This window comes from Rhea americana, unplaced genomic scaffold (genome assembly GCF_003343005.1).
Source record: "Rhea americana isolate MKP2758 unplaced genomic scaffold, rheAme1 scaffold_130, whole genome shotgun sequence".
Classification (NCBI taxonomy): Eukaryota; Metazoa; Chordata; class Aves; order Rheiformes; family Rheidae; genus Rhea; species Rhea americana.
This window is the reverse complement of record NW_028185373.1, coordinates 1,168,949-1,196,178: the sequence shown is the minus strand read 5'-3', so window position 1 is coordinate 1,196,178 and position 27,230 is coordinate 1,168,949. Positions and strand designations below refer to the sequence as shown.

The 27,230-nt window shown below is 36.6% G+C and overlaps 1 protein-coding gene across 1 annotated transcript in view; it reads right to left on the bottom strand.

Annotated features, from left to right (window-relative positions):
- Window positions 1–7,330: 7,330 nt before the first annotated feature.
- Window positions 7,331–27,230, bottom strand: part of PAXBP1 (PAX3 and PAX7 binding protein 1) — a gene marked incomplete at its 5' end in the record, with an annotated part of 26,785 nt that continues 6,885 nt past the window's right edge. The window contains 12 exons of the mRNA XM_085297838.1: window positions 7,331–8,849; window positions 10,328–10,482; window positions 10,897–11,043; window positions 12,609–12,675; window positions 12,952–13,028; window positions 13,764–13,885; window positions 14,027–14,171; window positions 15,983–16,182; window positions 18,544–18,659; window positions 19,118–19,217; window positions 21,469–21,592; window positions 26,472–26,661. Of these exons, the coding sequence (XP_085153964.1) occupies window positions 8,732–8,849; window positions 10,328–10,482; window positions 10,897–11,043; window positions 12,609–12,675; window positions 12,952–13,028; window positions 13,764–13,885; window positions 14,027–14,171; window positions 15,983–16,182; window positions 18,544–18,659; window positions 19,118–19,217; window positions 21,469–21,592; window positions 26,472–26,661 (1,561 nt within the window). The remainder of the gene's footprint in view (window positions 8,850–10,327; window positions 10,483–10,896; window positions 11,044–12,608; window positions 12,676–12,951; window positions 13,029–13,763; window positions 13,886–14,026; window positions 14,172–15,982; window positions 16,183–18,543; window positions 18,660–19,117; window positions 19,218–21,468; window positions 21,593–26,471; window positions 26,662–27,230) is intronic.

Sequence of the window (27,230 nt, the reverse complement as noted above, 5' to 3'; positions counted from 1 at the left end):
GGCGGGGGGCGGGGCGTGGAGGGGGCGGGGCGGGGCGGCGCGCGGGCGGCCGTTGGGGCACGGAGCGGCGCGGCGCAGCGCGGGGGGAGGGGCGGGCTGCTCCGCCCTTACCCCCTTCCCTAACGGCCGCCCTCGTCCCCCCCGGGCCCTTGTCGCTGCGGTGTTCTCCTGTGTGGCCTCGCTCCCCCCTCCTCCCCCCAGGCTCGGGCCTCGCGCGTCGCCAGCACGGGGAGCCGCGCCGCCCGGGTAGGGGCAGCGGTAGCGGGATGGAGCCTTCGCGCGAGAGACCGGCGTCCTTGTGAGTGACGTCCCGTGGATGTGAGGGCCCTGTGCCCTCTAAATCAGGGGCGGGCTGAACGCCTACAGAGCGTTACCAAGCACAGTGCCTTCTGGGCGAGTCCTGCCTTSGCCGTGGTGGTTCAGCCTGAAGAAGCCTCTGGAAAGCCTAACCGAGAACCCCTTGTAGAAATCGATCTCTTGCGTGGTCTTATGGCAGTGCTGGATTGCTAACCTTAAAGTTAAAAAAGGACCATGCTGTGGCTTCTTAGTGAGACTACTTTGAAACATGATCAGACCCCAAACTCTGTTCTGTGTTTAGCATAGAGATGCAGTAGGRAGAAAAATGTTACAGATAAACTCATGAGTAGCAATGCAAGCAGAAAAAAACCCTCTGCACAGTTTGTGCCAAGGGCACAGAAGTGTCAGTGCCAGTGCTCAGCAAACACTGTGGGTGGAGTAGGAACTGGATTTTTCCTAACAGGCTTGAAAAGTTTTAGGTACAGACATAAAACATCTCTTTGGAAATTTCCATACAGCCTCTGCAGGCTTTAAGTGAAGGAGGAGTACTGCTTCACTCTGTTGTGTTGCTAGTACATCACTGCTGAGGAGATGATAGCAGGCTTGAGAGCTGTGCTAAAATCAGGAGAAGTGGGGTACTCTGTGCTTCAGGCAAGGCTGAGGCCAAGATGGGAGTTTGAATGGAGAGCTAAGGTAGAAAAAGTTAGAAAAACTGTTAGAAAGTCCCTTAACTGAAGCTATTACTTTGAGATTAAAGAACACGTATAAATGGAAGTGAGTGAAATATTTTAACTATCAACTCTGAAGTCAGAATCACAGAATGGTTGAGGTTGGAAGGGACCTCTGGAGATCATCTAGATCACCACCACCCTCAGTCAAGCAAGGTCACCTAGAACACATTGCCCATGACCCTGTCCAGACAACTTTTGAGTATCTCCAGGGATGGAGACTCCACAATCTCTCTGGGCAACCTGCTCGAGTGCTCAGTCATCCTCATAGTAAAGAAGTTTTTCCCCATGTTCATACAGAACTTCCCATGTTTCAGTTAGTGCCATTGCCTCTCATCCTATCACTGGGCACACTGGCACCATCCTCTTGACACCCTCCCTTCAGATACTTACACACATTGACCAGAAGGACTTCCTAGTGACCAGGGATGGGCCATCTCTCATTTCAGACTGTAGCATTTCTTCATGCTACCTTCTTGTCCAAGATCAATTCCTATTGCAAAGTTTAGACTCATTTAAAACTAAAATACATTTTTAAAATCTATATTAAAACACGCACACCAAAAATGTTTGAAATCTATGTCCAAAAATGCTCTGGTTATTCTAAAGAAATAATAGATTGTATATATGGCGTTTTGATACTTAAATATGATCTTATCTCATTTACTTATTATGGGCTAAGTTCCAGTTGAGTGGAGTATACTATCTAGCGGCTCAGAACACAAAGCAGRGAAAATATTTGTGATATAAGTTAAGAGTGTAAATACTGTTTGTGTATTTTCAGTTTATTACCTTCCTATGCACATTATGACAACCTCCATAGAAGTACTCTATAGATACATCAAAGTATAGTATTTTAAAAGATATTTTAAAATAAGTTTCATGATTTTTGAAATGAGTAGAGTGCATGATTGCTAATAGTTTATTACAGCTTGTGCAGAAGACATCTCTCAGTTGCTCATAGTGGACTGTCACTTGTAATAGACATTAAAATTGTCTCTAGCATAGCATGAGAAAACATAAACTCATAAAACTTTTGAGAATGTAAAAATAAAAGAGAACAACAAAGTGGCTGCTGTAGAAGCAAAGAAAGTTTGCCCTGGTTTTATCCATTCATAAAGATCATTAACCATAACAGCAAATTAAATGTTGTTTTACAACATACACTGATGGATTAATAAAATTATATGTATTGGTAAGCTAAAACAATTCATGCGTTAGCTATATTTACTTTTTTTCAATAGATAAAAGAAGTTCAAATGGGCTGTTTTTTTTCCTTATGATTGTATATATTTTGGTCGATGGTAATATACATTTTTTTTCTTATTAGGATTTAGGATTATCTACAAAAACATCAGTTAAAAGTTACTGTAATTTAGAGCAGCTTGCTGGTGAATATTTTTCTTGGATACTTTTTTGTTTGGGTACTCGGTTGCAGATTTTACATTCTTTAAGCATGATTAAGATGAGAATGTGGCATGACATTTTCAGTGAACTTCACCATTTCTAAGCCTTGCCTCAGTCATCTGTTGCCGCCCATTACAAGGCCATCACCTCCAGAATGACAGCCAAAGGAGTAACTTGGGTCCACTGTGGTTTTAACAGAAACRTCTAGGTTGACTTCAATGGGCTTCAGGGCACAGCCTATTTAAAACTTCTTTGATGCCAAAARGTAGAATTGGCTTAAGGCTTCTCAGCAACATAGGCAAAATTTACCTTTGGTATCAAGAAAGAGGAGGAAGCTCGGGGCCATACTGCTTTGTCGCAAGGAAAACAGATGTAAAGACAGAATGAGGATGCTTGAAAGGGGGGGAAGGTTGCAGAGGAAGGTTTCTAGGAAGCCAGGCTTGCAGCTCCTGCTGCAAAATTGGGAGTAGTGCACAGCCACTGCGACACATGGGGAGAGACAGCCCCATCCCCATCAGTGGCTGCCATTTGACATACTCCATCTATCCCCTTGGCAGCAGCAGCAGCTCAGCACTCCAGCGCTCTGGCGAACACACAGCTGGCAGCAATGACATTGACTATTTTGGCCATGCCACAAAGTGTTCAAAACACCTTTCTCTCAGGGTCATCTGCAATGCTATGCACAGTTAAATTGGCACTTCAACAGCAAATACATTAAAGCTTCCAAATTACATTTAATTTGCATGTCCTTTCTAACGTTTATCACAGGCCTCATTGCTGCAATCTCCCACTGCACATTAAATCTTTAAAGCTGAGGTGCAGGTTCTCTGAACTGTTARTTGCTTGAGGAAGTAATCATGTGTGTATATTATAGTTTTAGTATTTTCAGTGCAATGAAATGCCTTATCCTGACTGGAACTTTGGAGGAAAATGTAATAGGCAAGTTAAGTGTGATTTTAAGCTATATGTCCACAGGATGCATGAGCCCTTAGTCAAACAGCCTGCACTGCACTTTTGTTTTGTGCTTAATGTTTTCTGTTAGCTATGTATCACAAAAGACTGAAGAGAGTAARTAGAAAACTCTCAAGAACTTGTATGAGATTTAGGCTATGAAATTTGGGGCCCAAGTAGGTATGGAAAATACCATGTCAAATCTTGGGAGATRTATCTCCACTTTACTTCTGGCTCTTATCTATAAAACATTTAGAAGTGCACATTTTGCACAAAAGTAATGCAAGTGGAGTCAATGGGACCATTCACAACATYCTGAACAAGCACATGTTTAAGTGATTGTTTAGAGCAGAGCCTTGAATTATAGGCCTTTGTATTATTCAGTGTGTCTCCATGCAGTTATTCACTTATTGAATTACTTTAGGTTAGTACACCTRTTCACTTACTTTTTGGATATTCAGGGCAAGGGTTTTAGTTACACAAAGAAATTAAGTACTCTTATGCAAAAGTCACACTATGTTATCTCAGACAAATTCAACTAACAATTGTATAAAAAGATGTATCAAAAAATTTATATTTGGAGTACCAAACCCAGGGCAGAAATACTCAGTTCTTAGCAAAGCACTCCATTCACTTTGTTTCATTTGTCTGAGTTTCTCAGAAACCGCAACCATTCCACTTCCTGCAACAAAGATTTTTTGAAGCCTCCTCAGAGTTCTTATTTCTCTACATCCCACTTAATAGCGGCTCTTAGAGGCGTCATTCAGTTTGCTTGTGACTTTACGTGTAAAGGCCAATGGTCAGATCAGCTGTATAACAATTTCACACCCTTTTATAACACTGATCCTAGGATATTTTATTTTTACAGGGGCAACTAATAAACTTAGGGTGACTGGATACTGCTTTTAAGCAGAACCGCTCATAAGGGCACGGAGTTCAGCATGTTGCAACAAACTTCACAAAGTCATTTTATCAAAGCCATATGCCACATCAAAGCTTCAAGTACAAATCTCCCCTCCTTTCAGTGTCTATATATTCAGGATTCTTTCTAAAAAATTTTCGTAGAGTAACTCAGGGAGAACTGAAAGCAGAACCAGAGATTAGCAAACTTGTACAGAAAAAGAAATGCATCCCAAAAGGAGGAGAAAGAGGAATCACATGCATCTGTGTATCTGCACACTTTTCCCACAAACTTCTCCTTTCAAATTTCAGCTTTTATTTTGTTTTCCTTTATAGTAAAGGACAAGTTTTTTCCTTTGCTACTGATAACCTTTAGGGCATACCACAGGAATTCTAAGTGACTGCAATCATTCTGTAATATAACGTCCCATTCATCAAAATTTGAGAATGAGAACATTTTACCTGCAATGTTTTCTTACATGTTTACCATTGTCTAGAACAGGAAATATGTTTATTAGTACTAAAGAGGACGCTAGACCTTCTCAAGAGTCCCTGTAGAGTTCTGAGAAGTAAGATTGTCGTGTCCCCTGATATGTTAGTAGCTCTCACGTGGCTTTATATCATCTAGTAAATCTATGTATTACATGTCATAATTATTTGATAATTCTGATATTGAACGGTAAGATATACATGGTCAACTGTGGGAGAAATAATTTTAAGGTAGTTGTGCTTGGACTATACCTCAACCCAGAAACAGTTGTGTAATTTTGCTTTAAGATGATTACATACAGTATGACTGCTTTGCTACTAAGATTTAATTTGGGTCAATAAATAAAGAAGTAGTAAGAGAAGTGAAAGTGGAATTTGTAAATATAATTTGATAACATTATTTACATAAAGTCTTTAAGTGCCTCTACAATTCTAACCATTTATACAGTGAAAAGGTGCCACATTGCCCAAAATGGGAAGTCAGATTACTCATCAACTATAAGTTTACTTTGGAAGTTTCTGCATCTTGTTCGCCAAATACAACATAGTATTCTGAAGGGGGAGGAAAAAGAGACTTCCTAAGCCTGCAAGGGCATAGACGCCATGATCACACAGTCCATCCTCCCTCCTACTACAGTGATGCCAAGGGTAGCAGAAATAGCTGCCGTTCCACAACACTTAATTATGGAAATGACTACAACCTACTTAGGGAAAAAAAAATCTCTGCAGCTATAATTTATAATTAAGTCTCTTCATCCCCTCCTTACAATCCTAGCCATAATCTGAATTGGAAAAAAAAATGCCCATATTTTTAGTAACAGCAGTTAACAGAGCTGTCTTTGCCAGACTGAGCTCCATTAGTTGTGCATATCTACTAACACTACAACTACAAACTTGCATATTTATGCTATTAGAAGAAAAGGAAATTTTGAGATGATGATCRTTGGCTTGAACCTCCAGCTTTTCTCCTGCTTGAGTTATAGCCAGAAGGCAAGTGTGAGGGAATGATTCATTACAAAGTATTCTGAGACAGGCAATAAAGAGCATGAATAAATTTGATTTGCAAAACAAATCAAATTACCCAGCACAGCACAGGGGGATGTGGGTGGACAGCAGAGCAAGGCCAAAGAGAGCTTGCAGAGCAGACAATTATTGTTGGGCTGCAGCAACCAGCCACCTGTTTCTACAGACGCACTTGGCACTAAAAGGGCATAATATACTCCAGCCCTTTTCCAGTGTTTTCTAGCTGCCTATCAACTAGCATAGCTTTATTCCCTGCATGGTTTAAAAAATTTTGTACCTGAAAATCCAAATTCTAACATTTCCAGGTCAAATACTTTCTTTACTCTGTAGTGGGGAACTTGTGGATCTGCCAGGTGGCCATTTAAATATTAAATAGCAGTCATAATTCTGGACATAAATGCCGAAGCTTTTCACTGTGGGTTTCTTTTTCAGAACAGCTGAGTAAATCTTTAAAAAAAATTAATGAGTTCAGCAGTACTCAGTGGAGTCAAAATGCACATTTATGTTAATATTCAATTCAATGAATTGAAGTTGAATTCAATAACCAAAAGAGAAGACAGCCTGTTTGATTTTTGAAACTGTTTCAGTAGTACCGTGAAGGCATTCTGTTGTATAAAATATCCAAACAGAAATAAAGTACACTTTCACACCTGCAGTAAGGTTARCTTTTACATTAATTTGCAACCAGTAATACTAAATTCCAGTTGGAGAACCAACCTCATAATGGCAGATTGTAGAACTGCTCAACTGTATTTTATTCTGTCCAGAGGCAGGTATACATATACAGTCACAGAGGTAAGGGTAACAGCTATTTTGAATTCTGGCAGTAGTTTTGTTATAAAGACCTGCATTAAAGGATTTATCCTAAAGACAACAAGTTAACCCATGAGCTTCATGCTGTAGTGGCTAGACTGCAGAGTAGCCAAACTAGAATGTCCAAAAAATGCAGCTCAGTCCTCCCCACTTGGAGATCCTGTGACTGGAATGCAGGCATGCCTTAAGATTCAGACAAGTCTCTGCATAGCATGGATTTGATAAGAAAATACTTTGTTCTTCATTTTGCATATTTTTGTTGATAAAAAGAAAGAGGAGCACCACCCTCTTTACACAAATCCTTCTCCCTTCCCTAAGCATGCAAATATAAGAGTTTGAATTTCTCATGATTAAAATCACCCAAGTATAGTTAAGTATTCTTTTGGAAATATTGTTAACGTGGACTATTTGTGTCCCTCTTCAGCCTAGCAAAATACTAGAAAGGCTTTGAGCATAAGAAGGTCAACTCAATCAATAATGAAAAAAAAAATCATGGAACAATCAGCACAAGAAGCTCTTGGAACATCTTAACTACTCTTTCAATAGCTGTATTAAAATTCCAGAGTCTCCCTCCACCCCGTTTGTAAAGACAATATCACTTTTCTTCACTCCAAAATCTACCTTCTAAGGACTATCTTTTTCTTCTAGATGTATTAAAATAGCGAGCATACTGTATCTTTCACATTTACCATCTTCCTAAAGGAATGAAGCTTACCAGGTCATACTGCAACAGCTCCTTGACAGACAAGTTTATTGAAACAATTTTTAAAAGCAGATATTCTGAATATTCCATCAATCCCAACAGATCAGAAAAACAATTGTTCAGTGTCCAAATGAAGTGTGCATGTTACAAATTGTACATTTTTCATATACTCATTTATACCACATGACATGAGCGTAATATACAATGATTTTTATGTTACTCAAGATGCCAATTTATTGCTACGGTTTCCAAAATAAAGTAGGGCACACCTAGAAATAGATCTTAATCCAAGGCTATTACAGCTGTTACTCCTCCTGGGACCCCAAGATCAAGTCACTAGTGTTCTGATGGAAATCAGCATATATTTAAAGGGTTTTCTTTTWAATTTACAGCTGAATTAAACATTTTATAACACTGTATTCTTAAGTGTACTTAGCAGGAAGTATAACATCTGAAGTATTTACTACAATATAAATACTTCAGATCACAGGAGATGTAATTTTCTTCATTTGGCTTGACATCTTCAGCTATACCAAACAGAAGAACAAATTCCACATATGAAGTTATAAAAAATAGGGGGAGGGAGGGGAACAAAAGCAGTAGATTTAACCATCTTGTACAAGGAATTAGGATGGAGTCCATAGGTGAAATATTATTCCTCCAAAATGAAATTTAGTTTGATTAGTAAGCGCTGTCATGTATACTTGTGCACTAATCACAAGTTATAGTCTGCCTATGTTAAAGAAATCATTAAGTATTGATTCAGGTTCTCTTTTCCATTTCGTTCCTAAGAAGTCTTAAGAATTCCATATTCTGAATGCTAATCAAAGCTTAGCTATTCCAATTTGAGTCCAGCACAGACTTTTTTCTTTTTTTCTTTTTTTTTTTTTTTTTTAAAAAAAGGTCAGGTTCTATTTGAAATGATTTTCACATATTCACATGTTTTCCCAGCCCTTTTGACCAATAATATGATCATGTTATTGTCAAAATGAGGAACTTATAGCAGATGAAAAGTTTATTTCAACAGTAAAAGATCTCTATATCCAGTGTGAAAGTAATATGGTGGTATAAATATATGCATTCATTGTATTACACATAATATATTATACACATTCCAGTTAACCATGGAACAATTAACAGAGTAGATGACTACTAGTCAAGGGTACAAAGTGTTTTTTGTAAACAAGATTTTGAGAAACTTTGATGAAAATCTGATTTCGGGAAAGATGATAATCTTGGGTTTCCATTTTTAATTGGAAAGAAATCAAAATTCTTTTTTCTTTTTCAGGAAGCTGTATATAAGAATGCACTTTGTATTAAAACAAGGATCAATACTTTACAGTTTAAGAAACTTTACATATATACATAAATTACACATCAGGAATGGTTTTAAAGCTCAAAATGAGTTGTCAGAAAAGTTTTATTTCCCTTCTATTAAAATTTTTAATTCTTTTACATTGTGATCATTTGCAACTGTCGCAGCATGATCCAGTGCTCGGATACTTGCTAGAAGCTTTATTATCTGCTTTATGTTCTCCCTAAATAAGAGGAAAAGGAAAAGTCAATACAGAAACTAAACAGTACTGTACACATACTAGTATTTTAACAGAATCTCCTTTCCTTCCTTCCCTAAAACCTTAAGTAGGAATGTGTACAGCAAATCAGTTTCAGATAATTTCACATCACCCTCCACCCTGCTTGCTTAGCCAGATAAAGCAAGCTGATTATCAACTTTATGTACTGAAATTAAAAATTTTGTTTTGGGATAACAACTCTGAAGAGAAAGCGAAGTAGGAATTAAATCATGCATTTGGTTTATACTAAAAGCAGTACAGTCTAAAGAAAAAAATCATGGATTAGTTACAGTACCATAAAATAAAGCACAGCTCTTAACAAATAATTTTTGACACCCCCCCTGTCTGTTGCAGACTCATTTCATCTGCTTAATGGGGCAATGAGAAAAGATTTAAAATAGCAGGAAGCTGGAACACAGAAATTAAACTAAAAATCACCATGAGGGAAAAAAAAAAAAAAAACTATTAATTGGCTATTAGTCTTCCAATACAAAGTTTTACCAAGTTTTAGGAGACAAGTTCAGCTGGTAAAGAAAGTTCTTTCCTATTTAGAAACTGGCTGTCAAAAGGCATAAAGTTTATTCTCTACTGGATTCTCTCCCAAGTTCTTCAGTTCAATTCCTGTACCATGCTAGACTAGGCATTTTGGTTTCAAAAAGAAAGGAATAAAGGGTCTATTTTGGGTTTGRATCATATGGGGAAATTTATTAGTACGTTACATCGAATTGGTATGTGACATTATTGTTGTACTTCAGTCACATACTTCTGAGCTGTAACTTGTGAGTGGATAAAAAGTGGCTTCAGCATGACCCGATGTGGCACAAAGYTCTACTTTCCTGAAAATTGGATGATTCATATGCCAAACTGAAAAGTGACTCTAGAAACAGATAAATGTCCAACCACCAACATAGTAACTGCAAAAAAAAGGGATTTTTTTGAGGCTCTAACCTAAGTTATTTGCTATACCAGGGGAAAAAAAAAATCCTTAACCAAGATTTTTGTCCACTATGCTTCAAGGGGAATTCCCGTCTCTACATTTTGGAAGTAAAAAGACTCATATCACAGGGAAAAAAGGTTGCATAAAAACTAGTACTTTCATACAGTACTATTTCAAAAGCATAATTTTTAATTCAGAAGCTGTTACGCAGGAATCAACAACAGGTTCAGAGGGTAAAGTAGTCCAAAAACAGTAACTACAAAATTTTCCAGAATCAAGAACATCAAGGAGTAGTGCAAAATGTATTTTGAATATCTGATAACTTCTAGCAGCTGCTGTTCTCTACCACCTTAAAAAGCCCCATCTATCATATCGTAAAAACGTTAAGTTTGAATTCAAAGGAATTTTTAGAAGATTTGCAGCAGTATGGAGATACTTGCTGATGTTTGTATGCATCAGCCAAATAACAAAGTGCAAGAAAAGTAACTGAGTTAGTATTAATTACCTTGCATTTCTTTTCTCTACATCTGAGCAACCAATGCTGTTTCTGTAAATTGTGTCAGCCAAATGGACAAGGTATCTACAGAAGTTTTCCAGCTGAGAAATAGTCTTGTCTCCTTTTAGATTAGTGAACCACTGTTTAGGAAAGCAAGCAATTACCTAGACATAACAGAAGAAATTAGGTTAAAAAACAAAGTTAACCTACTATTAAAAACTACTCAACATGATTTGGGAAATCTGCCAAGTAAGACTGCAGTGACAATGCCCAATTACATGAAATCAGAGGAAAACTTGCAACAAAAATCCATCATCCAAGTGGTAAAACACTAAGATAYATACTACTCCTACATTAGACGTATACTACACCTACATTATCTACAGGTAACAACCAGGAAAGGTTCATTCTTTAGTTGGTGTCTTTAAAACATATATCTGTTTTTCCATTGACATTGTAATACCAAAGCCAGGACTGGCTGAGTTTCAAAAGTATCCTCAAGTTTTAACTACACTTCCCCATCAAATAGAATTTTTGAATTAGAGAGTATTTAAAATACTTTGTTCATTTTTACTTACACTTTGAGCTTTCTTAATGCTGTCATCTCCACACTCCGAATTTTGAAAAGCCATAAGAATATATCTGTTTAGCAGACCATCTATTGACAATTCCTGGAGAGTTTTGTTTGAAAGGATTCCAAACCACTGGAGAAAGTTTCCTAATAACTGAAAATACAATACAGGGAAAATAAGTATTTAAAATGTACTGACAAAACAGCACTTTAGAGCCTCCCCAAATGCAGCACTATGGCCAAGGTCAACAAGGGAAACGTGGCTTTTGATAGCTTCAAAGCTATTCAAAATATACTGGCACCTGAAAAGTACTAGGACACAGTGTTACAAGTTCTCATACAACAACAACAACAACAACAATCTCCATTTTGCTCATGTTTTACAAAAGGAATCAGCAGAAACATGTTTTAAGCCAGCTTTTTTTTATAAAACTTAAGAGTCAATTTCAAGTCAAGTGGGGCCTAGCATATACCATCTGGGGGCAAATTTACAGCCTCTTGTAAGTCAAGTGCCCAGCTACACTGTTGGCATACCTTTTTCTCCAAAAGCTGCTGACACAAAAGAAACTAKCTGTCAGCAAGGGGAGTGCTGGCTGAGCATGCTGCGTGGCTCTTACTCCCCACTGGCATATAGCCTGCAGAGAACTACTGCCAGCAGTTTGCTGTTAAGGCAGATCATGAGGAAACAAGTGCTTGCCTCCCCAGCTTCTATTTCTGCTCTTCTGTGATGCTATAAGTGACTTGCTAGCACAAGAGATCTGAATTTTAATGTTTCTCCAAAATAAAGCAGGGACAACACTATGCGTAGTTCTGAAYTGCCAAGGCTCCAATAGATAGGGACGGAAGCAGGCAATTTCACACTTAAAAGAAAGACAAGCTCTAAACAACTAAGTTTGTCTTAAAATCAGCATTTCAGTAAGTGAGCTTTGYGCACTTCTTACTCTAAGAAAAAGTTCGTTTTTATTTTTGTGTGAAAAAAATCAATGCCAAATACTTCTAAGGAAATGAAGTGATTGCAAACAGATTTAGAATAGTCTCTCTCACTGCCGTAATCCTGTGCATTCCAGAGAGCTCTGTTTGCAGGATCATGGAGGTCAGCAGCACAATCCCCACTGATCTCATACACTCACTTTTCTAATCTTTCATTTGAAATACACTGCGAGAGCTATAGATTTTTAAACACTTTTGAAAACTCCACAGTAACCATTCCACATACACAGGCTTTCTTCCACACTCTTTCTTGTTTCAAAGAAACTACCATTACAACTGCTCTCTCACTTTGCAAATAGCAACAAATAGTAACATTTACAAAAGAGGACATAAAACTGTCTTTTTAGCCAAGTTATTTTCATGAACTTTCTCACACTATTAAAAAATAAACAAACCAAGCTCTCATTCTCACACAAGTGCAATAAAAGCATCGCATATTTTATTCTGACAAGCACAATGGCATCTTAAAAAAAAAAAAGAAAAAGAACCCTGGGTTGTTAAGTATGCTGAGTAAAGCCACAATGCACAGTTTAAAAGGATGTGCTTTCCTCTGGCAAGCTTTTAAAGATGGCACAGTTCATTATCAAAGGCCAAGAATCCTACATACTGTACAGTTCTTTCAGCTAAAGTTAAAACAAAATTTCAACTATCATTTTCCAAAAACATGAATGATACCTTTTGCTATGCTGTCTAGACCAAAAAATTTACTAAACGTATTTACTGACTTACCTTAACAGAAGACCAAAACTGACGTTGGAAAAACAAATAAGGACCAGAGTTCTTGTTTTCTAAGATGCTGGAAAGCAAAAGATTTCTTTAATGAAGAACCAAGACCACTTCTGTTTGAAGCTTGCTGACTTCCTCCTTTCCCCACACGCAGTTCATTTGTATAAATACTCCCTTCTTCCACCCAGCCTGTCCTTGCTTAATCCTCCCAGCATGGTAATGATATTGCTCCTGTATCCAGTCAGTGAACCAGACAGAGGTATGAGAAAAAAAACTAGCACCTATGGAAGAAAGGCACTGACTTGCAAATAAAGARGTCTAACATTGTATTTAAAAGCAAACTTACTTTTTTGGATATAAGGGCATGAATACATCATCATCAAGTGTTCTCCTCATTCTTAGCAACAATGCCTTTAGAAGCATCTGAAACAGATGTTTTGTTTGTTTTTTCTAAAGAAGTGTCCAAAGCACTGTTTAGTAGTTAACCACTGAAATTTTGATTTTAAAAGCAACAAAGTATATTTGTAACTAACAGTAAAAGGTACACATACTTAAGCATACATATAAATAAAGTATTACAGAAGCCTATGATAATTAAAAATTAGAGTTGAAATTTCATACTTTTCATAAAAATTGAAGGCAATGTTATGTTTAACCTTACGGTTAAGCTTCACTATACAATTAACTATTGCRAAATCCAGGCTTATGTCATTTTAATCTTCAGCTAACTTCCCACATACATGCATGCTTTGACCTATCTCCTACAGACAATGCTTTTCTATACATCACATTAGGCGTAGTACTTGAACTTAYGACGTAAGTTCTTGTCTTCATAACAAAGCAAGCAAATTATGACACAACAGATTTGAAAAGGTTACAAATATCCAAAAAGAAAATTCTAGCTATTTTAGCTGACCTTTAAAGTAAATCACAGGCTACACCTTTGTACTGTTCATATCTCCTTTCATCTCTACTGTAAATTTTGGGCAGACTTCACTAAGTTCCTCCTCCTCCTAATTTACTGCCACTACCTGACTCTCTACAACTAACCAACAGAACATCAAATAACAGGCTGTGTTTTCCAATATAGTGTCTTACAAGATATATTCAAATTCCTTAGCTTATTCAAGATATTTAAGAAAACAAAAAACAACTTACTTGTGTATTTTTGTTTTCGGCATTCACCACTGAAGGGTATCCATCTACTAGTTTCTGTACAATTGCTACCATCCTAGATGTTTGTGTTGTAGAAAAAGGATCCCATATATTTTCAGAAATCACTGTAAGAGATTAAAGGATTGCTCAACTTTGCAAGTACTCAGAAACAGGTAGTAAGGCAGTCAGATGCACAGGACAATCAAGAATTTATGAACAAGTAAAATCTAAAACCATAAACAAGTACTTAAAAAAAGAACCTATACCTGTTAATTTAGGCAGAACAACTCTCTCCACAATGGTAGGCAATAGAGAAATATCAGCATCATCTTTTTCTTGCTCCTGTTCTTCACAGCCATAAAACAGCAGCGATTCAAACCACAACATAGTCTCAAAATCTCGACACTTGCCCTAATAAAATGAAAAGAGGTCAGATTCCAAAACAGAGATCTGAGGTCAACAATTTTAGTTTTGTTTTTTTTTTAAAAAAAAAAAAAAAGCCTTAAACCTGTTAGAATTCCAGAAGCATGATATACTGAATAACCAGGACAGAACTGCTTTAAAGTTGTTTACAAAGTGTTCTAAGCAAGCACAACAACAATTCGAAAATCCAGTCCTTTTTCTATAGGTGTCAGATATTCACCTATACCTAGACCAAAGGAATCTGGTATAAGGATTGGCAAGTTATTTCACCTCCTGCCTTGGCTTGCCCACTTCTGAAGCACTGCTATTTCCTCCAGAAACATTGGCAAGCCTGATTCCTGAGAAGTGAATGGAGAAACAATTTTTCCCAACCAAAACCTGAGAGAGGATGGGATGCAAGGTTAATTTTCCATAGGTCACCCAAATAAACCAATTCATTTTGCAACCACACAACCACTAGATCTAATGCRAGAGGAACAGCAGAAATAGGACTGCCTTTTTTGGATAGATGTTACCCTACAGATTTTAACTTCTAATTATACCTGAGACAATTAAGAGTCCACARATTAGGGGAAAAGTGAGAAATATGGTCTATTTATATTAGACATTATGAAATTATACTTCCTGGATTAAAAGATCTTTTTGTGAACACCTTGTAATTTTTCTAACTTAACAAGATGCTCAATAGAGACAGTAACGCACAATGGAGGAACAAACAGTGAAAACTGTTAGATACAAGGATCCTGTATCTTGTATCCAACTAACTTAAGCTTGTTTTGCCAGCCTAGAAACTCACCTAAAAGTAAAACATGGAGAAGGGAGCATTCACAAAAGCAAGTTTAATGAGGCCACCTTTCATAGATTTCCCCTCATTTAGTCACAGTAAATACCCTGAATACCCTCTGAAGACTCTTACTTCCCTCCCTCTGCAGTCAGAGCAGAGGTGGTAGAAGATYGCCTTCTACAAATAATCTCTTAATGGTTAAGTAAGCACACCTCTGAAGAAAGGAGAGAATCAATCATTTGAGACAGGCTGAGATATATGCAGAAGTTGCTGCTGAATAAGCTGCTAARTTGATAAGCCATTAAAAAGGGGTAAAAGACAATCTGCCTTATTAGTCTAGTTGCCTAACAAAACAGAGCTTATGCACTGTGCCTTGACCTGCCTTCTCCCATCCCCAGTAAAAAACAACACAGCAGAGAAAAAGTAAATTCCTAAAAGTACTGTGAAAATAAGCTACTGACTGCTGCAAAAATACCCTGTGAGGGCTTTCACTGCAAAGAAGAACAAAGTGGGAGTCAAGTTACCTGAACTGTTTGTCCTGAGGCTACTCATGTCAGCACATACATGCAGGCTGGACAACAAACACGTGCCAGGGATACCAGACTGCAGCAGTGCTCTGCTGCTTCTCCCAGGCTGTCTTAATAACTGGGCACTGATACTATGGGGAGGATTTAAATACTCCAAAATCACCATTTTCACTTAAGTATTTTTTAAATTTAAATGTATTACTGAAGAAGCTGCTTGGCTTTTTGGTCTACAGTACTCCTTCATGTGCTAAATTTAACTCTGATCTGCTAGGAATCAGGGAAAAAAAAAACAAAAAACAGGGAACAACAGCCCAGAAACTCATCAGAAAAGCACATCACCTTAAGACAGGCACCTGTTTCAAACTTCATACCTAGAAAATGCATTTAARAGAAGGATATGTCAAAGGTGCAATTCACTTTGTTCTGCACAAGTGTGAAAGAACTACTATACAAAAGCTTACATGAAAGTTGTGTGCACAGGACCTTACCTCCAAAGGAGTCCAGATAAGCAGCTGAAGTCTGATTAAAGGGTTAAACAGCTTTGGTAAACAGAGACCAATATAAGCATCCTTGTAAGAAGCAAAGTATTTTGAACGCCAAGCTTCAAATTGTGACTTAATACAATCAATGGAATAAAAGCTTTCCAAAACATCTTCAAAAATTTTGCTGGATTCTTTTAATATACGATCTGGTGAGGAAAATAAAGTCACCGTTAACAAGTTAATCACCTTTTCCCTGCAATACCTCTTTCAAGATAAGATTGTGAAGCTAAACTTAACTGTTGCCAACATGAAAGACATCATGTTCTRTTCTAAAGATTTTATTACTTCTTCCTCAAAGTGAGCACATGGGTACTACAACATATACTGTTTTATCACAAAAACTTTAAACTTTAGGTTTCAAACAAATCATGCAATGATTTCTAATCCACCAGCAGCTGGACTGGTGATGAACTGGGTTGCAGTCATATATAGATCCACATTATTCTCTTGCCTAACTTCAAAGCTAGTCTTGTGTTTTGGGTGGCAGTTTGGAACAGGTGACTCCAGGTTCCTTCCAACCCAAACTATTCTAAAAYTTTGTTTATCCAAGTGCAGCAGTGCATCTCTGAGACAAGCTGACTGAATCAGCACTYCAGCAGAGTGGTCTGGCAGACACCACACTAAGCTGCTGAACATGACATATCCATTAGCACTGAGCAACCATTACAGTCCCTTAGCATATTTGCTCTGTTTTATCATACAAACACTACCAGTTTTCTACGTGGTCCATTTTTTTTCCCCTGTATTATATTTTCTCGTTTCTTTGTATTGTTCTCCTCTTGCCTCTTCCACTTCCCTGGGTTAGTTTTATTTTAGCCAGTTATTTTTTGCTGCAGCCATGCAGTTTTAAATGTTAAGTTACAGCAGTTACCAGCACACAACTAACATCAGTACACACAACAGGCATAGAGAGGGCTGAGGGAACATTATGTCATGCAAACGCACTTTTCACACTGGGATCTAAAAAAGATGCTCAGTCTCCAAAAATTTAGCAGACCCAAAGTGCATCATTCTGTCCCCTATAGCTCACTCTTGATTATGGACTAACATAAGAGCTATGAATGATAAATAAAAGCTTTAGAAATATAATACTTACTCAAGAACTGATAAAACTCTTACAAGAAAGCTTTCATACACATAAAAGTACCAAGTTACAAAAAGCAATTTGGCCACACTGAATTTTTTTTATCTGTATCATTTAACTTAGTGAAGTGAATTATAGAACCTAACAACTCTGAACAGATGCTTTATTTATAAAAGCAGCTCTCTACTTGCATCCACAATTTTGGTGGACCAGCAACTAAAGGTATGCAGAACATTTCCCCTTTTGAAGAATCCAACTCCTTGACAATTCATTTAAATGCTTCTCTTAATCTGTTCATACTTTGTGTCTCCRCAACCAGCTACAGCACTGACTTCAGCATTTTTGTCTCTGGGAAGACTGATTTGCTTTAAACCTATGCAATCACTTCATTTCCCTTAAACTCTCACATCGTAAAGTAAAAAAGATATTCTTAGATCTCCAAATATTTTTTTAGTACCATAAAGCCCCATTCACTTCTGCAATCCTTCTCCTAGTCCAGAACCATTTCATCTCTTCTCACACACATACTAACTAGCCTGCAGATGTGGTTCTCACTGCTCCTCTTCTCTGCATTTCTTCTAATCTGATTAAGTTCTCCTTAATGAGAGATGGTAATAATTGTACTCAGGTTCAAGATCAGAAGGTAATAGGATTACCACTACTGCTTTCGCAGTAACCTCTAGCATTCCATTTCCCTTTATCTGCTACTGTTAAAGCTGACTGTTCCATCAAACTATCTGCACTTCTCAAAAATCTCAGTCTTGCAATTCCCCCAATGCTGAAGAGGCATGAGCTTAACTTAGAACTCCATTCATTGCATAATTACTGTAAGTTGCTTTGAGCAAACTAGTCATAAAACTGCAGATGAATTTAAAATCTGTCCACACTACAAGATCTTTCAGCAATCTTTTATAGTCAACATTGTGCTTTAACTTCTGCAAAGTTTGTCAGGCTGTAACAAGAATCTATAAAAATGCTGTCACTGCATTTCTAGACACTTTTGCAAAACTCCAGAATATACTTCCTCAYAAGCAACAAAAGTTTCCCAAAGTACTGAAATCTTCAAAATTCTACATGTAAAGCAAAATAATGTGTTAGCATATAACCAGTTCTCAGCAGATTTTTGGAGAATGATAAATCACGTTCCAAACTGGAAAGAAGACTTTGTATCCACTGAAGATACAAAAGTAGGCCTGAATGAAATAGAAAGCATCTCACTACAGATAAGATATTTAGTTATCTGCAAACTGCACAACAGGCTGGCATAAAGGAATATCTCAGTCACACTGATGATCCAGCAAGGAAAAATTCCCAGACTTTCTCAAAATATGGTGAAATATATATATGTGAGGCTGCTTCTGAGCTGACTTTTTTAGTTGATTTTTCTGTATTTTATTACATAAGCCTCAGCAGTTTTTCTAACCTCGCTCCATATTGAAGTTCGTAATATCCGTTGAAGTTTCCTCATCATCACTGGAAAGGCCTTCTAGGTGATCAGCCATCTTCCCAGTTTGCTCTCTTGCTTGCCTACGACGGGCTCTGAAAAGGCGCAGCAGCATGAAACAGCTATTACATTGTTTCCTCTACAATAAACAGACTTGCTTAAGCTTGTCCTAACTTCTAATGTTAAGGAGTGAAAACGACTGACTATTTTGCTGTCTCAAGAAGAGGAGGAAAAGAAACCAGGAGAGATCATGTGGATACTGAATGAGTTTATTATATTCTCTTTCAGTGATTTAAACCAGCATTACTTAAAATGCCCACTTATTTTGTACTTTTATATGGTAAGTGGGGCTAGTTAGGGATACCCGTGCCCAGCATGCCAGCTTAAGTATTTTCTCCCTTCCCTATTGCTTCTGTCTAGTTTGTAAGCCCTCTAGGAAAGGAGCAGATCTTCCTGTCTGCATTAGTGTGTCACACAGGACACCTGCACCATTTGTGATCGTATTCTGCAAGCTGGCCAAGAGTCTAATGCACAAGAAACCTCAGCACTCTACCTTCTAGCCTCTCTTTCTGCAGTCCGCCGCTTCACTTGTTCTTGATAGAGTGCTCTGTCTCGTCCAAAAGAATCAAGATTTGGTGCCATCAGTGCTTTATCTGTAAAATTATATTGACGAAAATTAAAATGCTTGCCCACAATTATATAATGTGTTGTAGGCAGTTTCATAAGAACCCTTTACCTACTCAACAGAGTTGTAATCTGAAGTAGAAACTCGAGATTTTCAAAAAGATGCACCCTAAAGTCTGAGTTCAGAAGTCTAGAGGTTAAAAGAGGAAGTAATGGAGTTTGGGAAAATCTCCACTTAAACAGAACACTGTTTTCACCATACTTCACTCTTGTCCCTCTTACAACAAGGCTCAACTATAAAGTAAACAGTTTTAATAGAAACTGCTTAAATTGAAGGGTCCAAGAAAAAAAAATGCTGTTTACATAAATGCGTTCAGCATATACATCTTTTGAAAATAAAGTGAACAAAAATGAAGGCAGAGAAGGCAGAAATCTATTCATATGGTATCGCTCACCAAAAGCAAGTTTGTATTCTTTAGATTACCCGAAATCTCAAATGCATCAARATCTACAAAAAAATAAAACCTCTCCCCTCCCCTTTTTAACCAGCAATTCAATATAGGCCATTGTGATCTCAGAAAACAATACAGCTGATCAGCGAAGCTGATGAGCAACCATCAGGCAGGCCTAAAAAAGTTTCCAGTTTATCCTTTTCAGGTAAATTCTTAGAAGTGGAATGACTATTAGGTAGCACTCAAGTCCAACCATTAAAATATAAATATGAAAATTTAAGCAAATGCCTATCCAAATTACAGGAGTAGATTTACATGTTCTAACTAAATTTATTTACAAATCCATCATTAAAAAACATTAATGATGATATATGTCATTACTATAATTCTATAAAAGAAATACTAAAAACTTTAACATATAGATGAAACCATCATTTGTCCAATGTTTTAAAATGTTATTCAAAGCTGAGCTACATGTCTTAAAAAAAAAGTTTGCAGACAAATTTAAATCCACTTCTAGCCCATTACTAATATTCTGACACATTGTATGAAAAGCAGATTGCCTGTGTCTGCAACAAACATCAAATTCAGACTGGCATCTTTTCCTAGCTTCTGTGATAATTTAGAGGACAGAACTGAACTATTTCAAGAGAGTCCATTCTCGGGACTCCCAGATATACAGATAATATTGCCSTTTAAAACCCAACCTCTACAATGACAAATTACTCCTATCCCACAATCTCATTCCAACATAGTCCATTTAAGCTTTTTTTAAGAAACTGTTTACAGTACACTAGGCTTCTTATCCTCACAATAGCATTTTCATGGTTAAACTGCAAGGGCTGCAGGTGATGCCTGGGGCTCCAAATAAAAGGAGCATTTATACTGACGATTCTTGTAAAGGAACAACCAGCTCTGATGTGCTAAAGCTTTAATACAAGCTCAGTAAATTATTTGTAATGGTATTTACAAAACTTTGTCTCTGCACACATCACAACAGATTAGGAAACAGCTTTTATTATTGAATTTCAGGTCAGCAGTAGCCCAGAAGGATATCCATTTTTAAAAACGGGAGGCTCTCCAAAACTGAAAGGAGACCACTATTAACGGGATATCTACCCATCATTTAATGCTGGACTATATGTTCCTCCTCAAAGGAATGTGTATTTTCATCCAAGTTACTGTTTAAATTTTTGTAGAGTTTTACATAATGAAGAGGGATCATCACAAGAAAACTCCTCAGTAAGAATCCCCTATCCTCACACTCACAACAAGAGGGTGTTTTAACTGGCTAATTTTAAGACATATTTTGCGCACAGGTATTTGTCTCATTTTTACAATGGTGACAGCCTCTTCCAGATCCTTAACTTTAATAGTTAGATGTCTAAAGTGAAATACTTCAGCTGCCYAAAGAATAATGTAAAAAAACAACTCTCTAGCACAATTCTTCATGGCTTTGTATAGAATTAGCTGTAGATGTTACAGGAAATTTACAAATTCAACTAGCTCAAAATAAAGGTCCTGACAAAAGCAGAAAATCCGGAGTCACGCTGCTACTCCTATCACCACCACCACTACTCATACATTTTGAGTGCTAGGAAAGAGAAAATATAATTAAGATTGACAGAAAGGAGAGATGAAGTCAGAGTTAGAGTAGCTTTGAATGTAAAGCAAAACAGATCAAAACACTTTTAATCTAAACTTGCTTCTACCCATCTCAAAAGGACAAGCTTTAAGACAGTCATACTTTAACATTTACATTTAAATTAAGCCATACTAAGTAACAAGGTTGTTTAATGAATAATAAAAACCTTCAAGATGGACTGACTTGAATGGCTTGAAAACTCCGAAGATTCATCTTTAATATCATCTTGTCGTCTTTGGACAAGGCGGGAAGCTCGCTGTTTGTACAGCTGGTGCATTGCAGATTCAAGTTCATTAATCAGAGGCACCTGTAAAAATACAACACACTACGTAATATCAAATTCTTCAGSTGCTTAGTTTTCTGGGGTACCGTACTATTCCGAAGCATAACGCTGTCACTGTACTTCTAGCAGCACAAAGTGTTTTCTTTTACTCGTTTGTATCATTTGGACCTTTCAACTTGAAGAAAAAGCATGCATTTAACAATGCTGGTAGCTTTGAACTGTAGCAGAAATGTTCTGAAAGTAATTTCTGTTGACTGAATGAGTCTGCACAGTAGGACAATTGTTTTAGAGTGTAAAATGTAATTTCAAGTACTCTTTGTGAATTTCTGACTGTACTTCAATATTGTGCCAAGCTAATAGTTACARTTCAGACCCCATTATTTCCACTCGATTTTTAAACCAGAGTATAGTAACATTCTATTAGTTTAATGAGAAAACAATCTGACTCTATGCAGTGAAAAAGAAAGGCATAAATCTAACCTCCTGAAGTTAGTGGGTTTTATTTTGCTACACTTATTAGCATATGTTGAAATGTTACTGAAATTTAATAAAACAAGTGCATAAACACATTATTCCAACAGGTACTTCAATTCAATTAAGTTCTACTCAAGCCTGTCATTAAAATCAAAACTGTACAATTCTTGTGAGTTATGCATTAGGTATAACCTTTGATACAGACTTAAGCTAAATCAGATCTGCTATTCTTTCTTAAAAAACATAGATGAAATTTTAGTAGCAACTGTAGCAAAAATATCTATCACAGCAACTAGGAATTTCTGGACATTAGATAGCAGATTTGCTGCGTACTTTTGCAGATTCATTTCTTGGGACAAGCTGAAATTAGATCATTACAAATATTCAAATGTAACACAGAACTTTTCACAAACTCTTAATTTGGAAAGGTTTAACTCAGCTGTTTTTGGCATGAACACTTATGCTGTGTTCTCCTTACCTCCAAGACATATGTTTAGTCCATAGTCTTCCATTTTTTAGCTCAAATATTTCATTGCTGCCTACCATCCAAGATTATTGGATTTTTTTTAAAACAAAAAAATAAAATAATAAATAGTTTGCTGATCTAATTTAGAACAAGACATCACTAGATATTAAAAATACCCCTGCAGCAAAATCTAAAATTATGAGATTATATCTGCAGGCCATTTCAGCTATCCAAGAATGATAAATCAGAGAAGATATTAAAAGCAAAGAATTATTAGCTCTTTGGGGTATAAGTTGAACTACAAGGACCCCCCCCCCCCCAAAAAAATGCATGCAACTGCATACCAACTCCAAATATATAGGATGTTTTGGGGGGAAAGAATAGGGTGCAGAGGAAGACAAGAGAAAGAGGGAAGACAAGAGAAAGAGGAAAGATCCCAGAGTTGGAAGTCTAAATTCAGAATTTAATACAATTTTGAAAACAGATTCAGTCAAACAATGTATTAGTTACTGTAGTTTGTCACAGAAGTTTCTTCTTGTAAATATCTAAAGGGAATTCTAAAATTGAAAAGTTAAATTTTTTTTTTTGAAATAACACCTAGATTTTTTTCTGTAACCACCCTGAGTTTCTTTCTACAATTGCCTCAGCATTAAAACTCAGCTACACATTCAAATATGTGACTCTACTAAAAATATTTTCCATTTACAACCTAAGAAACTTAGAAGTTATATTTTTACAGTCAATACTGTGGTTGATGAGCAACTGACAACTTCACTACCTACTATAATGTTACAATCTTCATTCAATCATTGCGTTTAGTTTAGTTGATACTTTAAAATCACCGATTTTTTAAAAAAATTTTACTATCAATGTAAACAGTGTAAGAGAAAAAATGCAAAGGTTTCAGAACATTTAGACCACAAAGTACTTTAACCTACAATTCCCCACAGTGTGTTTTGAAAGACTGCTTTTGCAGGTAGATTAACAGTCACCTAACCATGTTGTCAAATGTTAGCTAAGAAAAGTTTAGTCCTTCCCTATCTCTTGTATGTYCTTAGATTCAAAAAGCAAAGACACTATTAGCACTTTCTAGCCTTCTCAAAAAGCATAATTTTGACAATATAACTACTGGTCRTGCAAGTATCCTTCATTCCATTGATTTTTATAATCTACAAGAAAAAAAAACATCCAAGATTTGACATTTCTATTGCCTGTCTTTAAAATTTGCACAATAGTTTCCTCATTATACTCTCCATTGCACTTTAGCAATGAGCAACTCAAGTCTAACATTCAGAATTTCTTCAAAATAACACAAACAAAACTGTTTGGTTTGGGAGGGGATGGGACATGAAGGGTTAAACATGTAGAAGGGGTGTAGAAATAAGACGGTGGGAGAAGAAACTCCACTTTACAATAATACTTCTTGTTTTTCAAAACTCAATCAATGTACATACATAAAAACTCTAGGAGAGTGGACTCTTTCTGAATGTGACAAGTGTATTATGATCATATTAGTGCTTGTTCAGCAAAACACTTTCTCACCAGGCCACTATCAATGTGAATTTGACTAACATGGTCATAACCAGGCCTAACAAAACAAAGAAAAAGCGCTGAAGTATCATACGACGGAAGGTCCTAATTTTTTTTATATATACAAAAAAGTGTGGGTTTTTTAATGCATACATACATATACACACACACACACATATTACATATATGTGTATATACACACACATATATATTTTATATAAATATATAAAAATATTTAAAGCAAATGTCTGTGTGGTGTGCCTATGTGTATTTGTAACCACACACAGACACTTGCTTTAAATAGCAAAATTGCCAGTACCACAGGTTCTACAGAAAAGTTGAAGATAGGAAGATAATCTTCCTGTAGAGGTAAACTATTGCATTTTATTACTTTATTTAAATAATAATAAAAAATATTACTTTTGTTCCCCCTCCCTCCCTCAGAAAAAAAACAAGTAAAAGAAAAAACACAAAAACTTGCTGTGTCCTGTGGGCTACTGTTTTTGAATTTCACAGTACTTTCATCATGCTGAAAGTACTGAATTCCAAAACAGATTATATGGCCAAAGAAGTGAGGAATACATAGGATTTTATAGTTAGTGTAATGCTCCAGTTAAATTGATCACATCACAGCCTAATTCTGCAACTCACTGTGCATACAGGTACTTCAGCAACATCCAAACGAAACCAGTAAAACTCTGAACGCCCTTAAGAAGCACTAGATTGATAAAAAGCACATCTGAAAAAAAGTTCACAGGACTCGCATTTGGGGTATTTTTGGAGGGTACAAATGTAGCACCCTTAGAAGAACAGCCACCAGGAGAGCAAAGGCACACTGTAAGAAAGCAACTTAGCAAGCCTGTTTGTTGAACTATCAGCAGCTAATCTGTTGCATTATGGCTAGAATTGATTTCCTAGTATAGCTAGACAGGTCTTCTACAAACCGAACTGCAATTGTAACATTAGTAATAGTAAACTTCCCTGGTTTATATGAAATTTAGAAGACTATAAAGCTTGGTTTATGCCCAAAATGGTGCTTTTTAAAACAACTGGTTTAAACAAAGTATTTTTAGCAAGACAGTGTGGACAGTCATACAGACAACACCCATGCACAGCCTACACTTACTACAACAGAACTCTTAACAAAAGGTGCTTTAAAAAACAAATGCTGAATAGAGATACAGGTATTTCACTTGTCTTCTGGAATACAAATTCATTTAAGAAGCAAAAATATGATAGTTATCTCTAAATAAGAACTTAGGCATCTGGGCCACCAGCACTGATAGAGCAGCAAAGAAGTCACCTTTATTTTCCATGATTAGCTAGCACCAATACAGGCTCAGGAATACTGCTTCTTCAATGAACAGCATTTATTATAACTAACCAATGAGCTGAGTGAATTAACTGGTCCACACTTCCATGGGTTTGTTCATGGCTGATGGTGATTCTCTAGTTTACAGGTTTGAAGATGAGTATTTCCCAAGACCATTAATACTGGACAACTACTGTATAATTGATTAGCAACCAGAATGCTTCTGTTTTCTTCTTCCTCCCCTACCAAGATAAGTGAAGGAGAACAGTAACTTTAACTACTCAACTCACGTAATTCTGGCAGCTAACATAGTAAGACAATACCATACTACTGTATCAAGTAAGTCAGAAGATAACAAAGAAATAGTCTGTATGCTAACTGAATTTTAAAGTTTTGGTAATGAGTTAAAATATTTACCAGATTTTAAAAGTTCATATAAAACCAACCCATTTAATTTAACTATTTACATCAAACTAAGTAATTAAATCATAATGAATAGCATAAGGAAGAGAGACTAAGCTTTCAAGTTAGAAATACACAGGAGGATTGTACTACAAAGACATACTTTTATGTTTGGGTGGCTTCAGCCAGCAACAGTAGTTTTAGAACTTTTTTCCTCCAGATACCAGAGTATTACCAAACATGTGAAATTGTTTGGCAGGAGGAAGTTTACAATAACACACAAAATATGAACCTTTGTTACTGTGTTTATAAAGTGTTCCAGAAACTAGCAGTGTTGTAATTCACCCCATTTTTTTTGGCCAACTATTTGTTAACCTGATACCCAATGTATGCAAAAAGCAGAATCTGAGTGAAGTTCAAGTGCCGTATCATCTACCATAATGCTAAAGATAGATAGCCTAAAAACATTTTTAGATTATCTAAAGTCAGCATTACGTTTCAACAGGAAACCACTGGTCTGTCCTACTGTAAAAGAGAGCTTTTTTGATAGCTAATTTAGCACGATGAAAAGTTATCTTTTCAACACTTGAATAACCAAACCTTTAGAAGAAAATGTTCTCAGGGGACTTTTGAAAAAAGGGAGCTGCGTTGTTTGGCATGTACTATGATTCCCTATTTTTTTTTTAATTGAAAAAAGATGAATGTTTTTGCATCCTTACCTTTTCACTGAAACACTCAAGCAAGTCTTGGACATACCCTCGCATTTCTTGCAAAAACTTATACTGTTCACCAATACCCCCAGAAGACCCTTCTAATCTTTCAATTGCCTTGGTAGAGTCCTCTCGGCTTTGCTGATGTTTCTCATATTGCTGCCGATTAGCTTTGTGCAATTCTTTCATAGAGTCCAACCTGAGGGGCAATGAATAAATATCAAATTTACATCCAAAAGTCTATGTACTTCAGACTGTTGAGATATTAAACACACATTGCAAGTTCCAGGTCTATATATGGGAAATATTTTAAAGACACATTCTCTAACTTGCCACTTTCTCCCCTCTCTACCTTAATAGCAAGGCTAATGGCTTAAATTAATTAGCTAGGCAGTGCAATGTACTCAGCTTAATTAACTCCTACAAGCTTCCACAGGAGTTGAAAGCACTTAGAACATTGCAAGGCCGACCTTAAAGGAAAAGCAGGAAGGAAGGTTTTATGGTTCCCCTATCAAAAAAAGTATACAAACTGTAGTTCATGTAAAGCCATCTTCCTCCTCTAGTAACTTGAATCACTGACTAACAAAGTCTGTAACACTACAAGGGGCATACAAACCAATTTTGAGGACAAGTAAAAGGCAAGCTGTTCACTACAAACGATTTCTCCCTGCAGTTGGGTTGTTCATTCAGTAGGACCTTTTCCGTACCTGACAAGCAGATTACAATGTTTAAACCAAAAAAAAAAAAAAAAAAAAAAAAAAAAAAAAA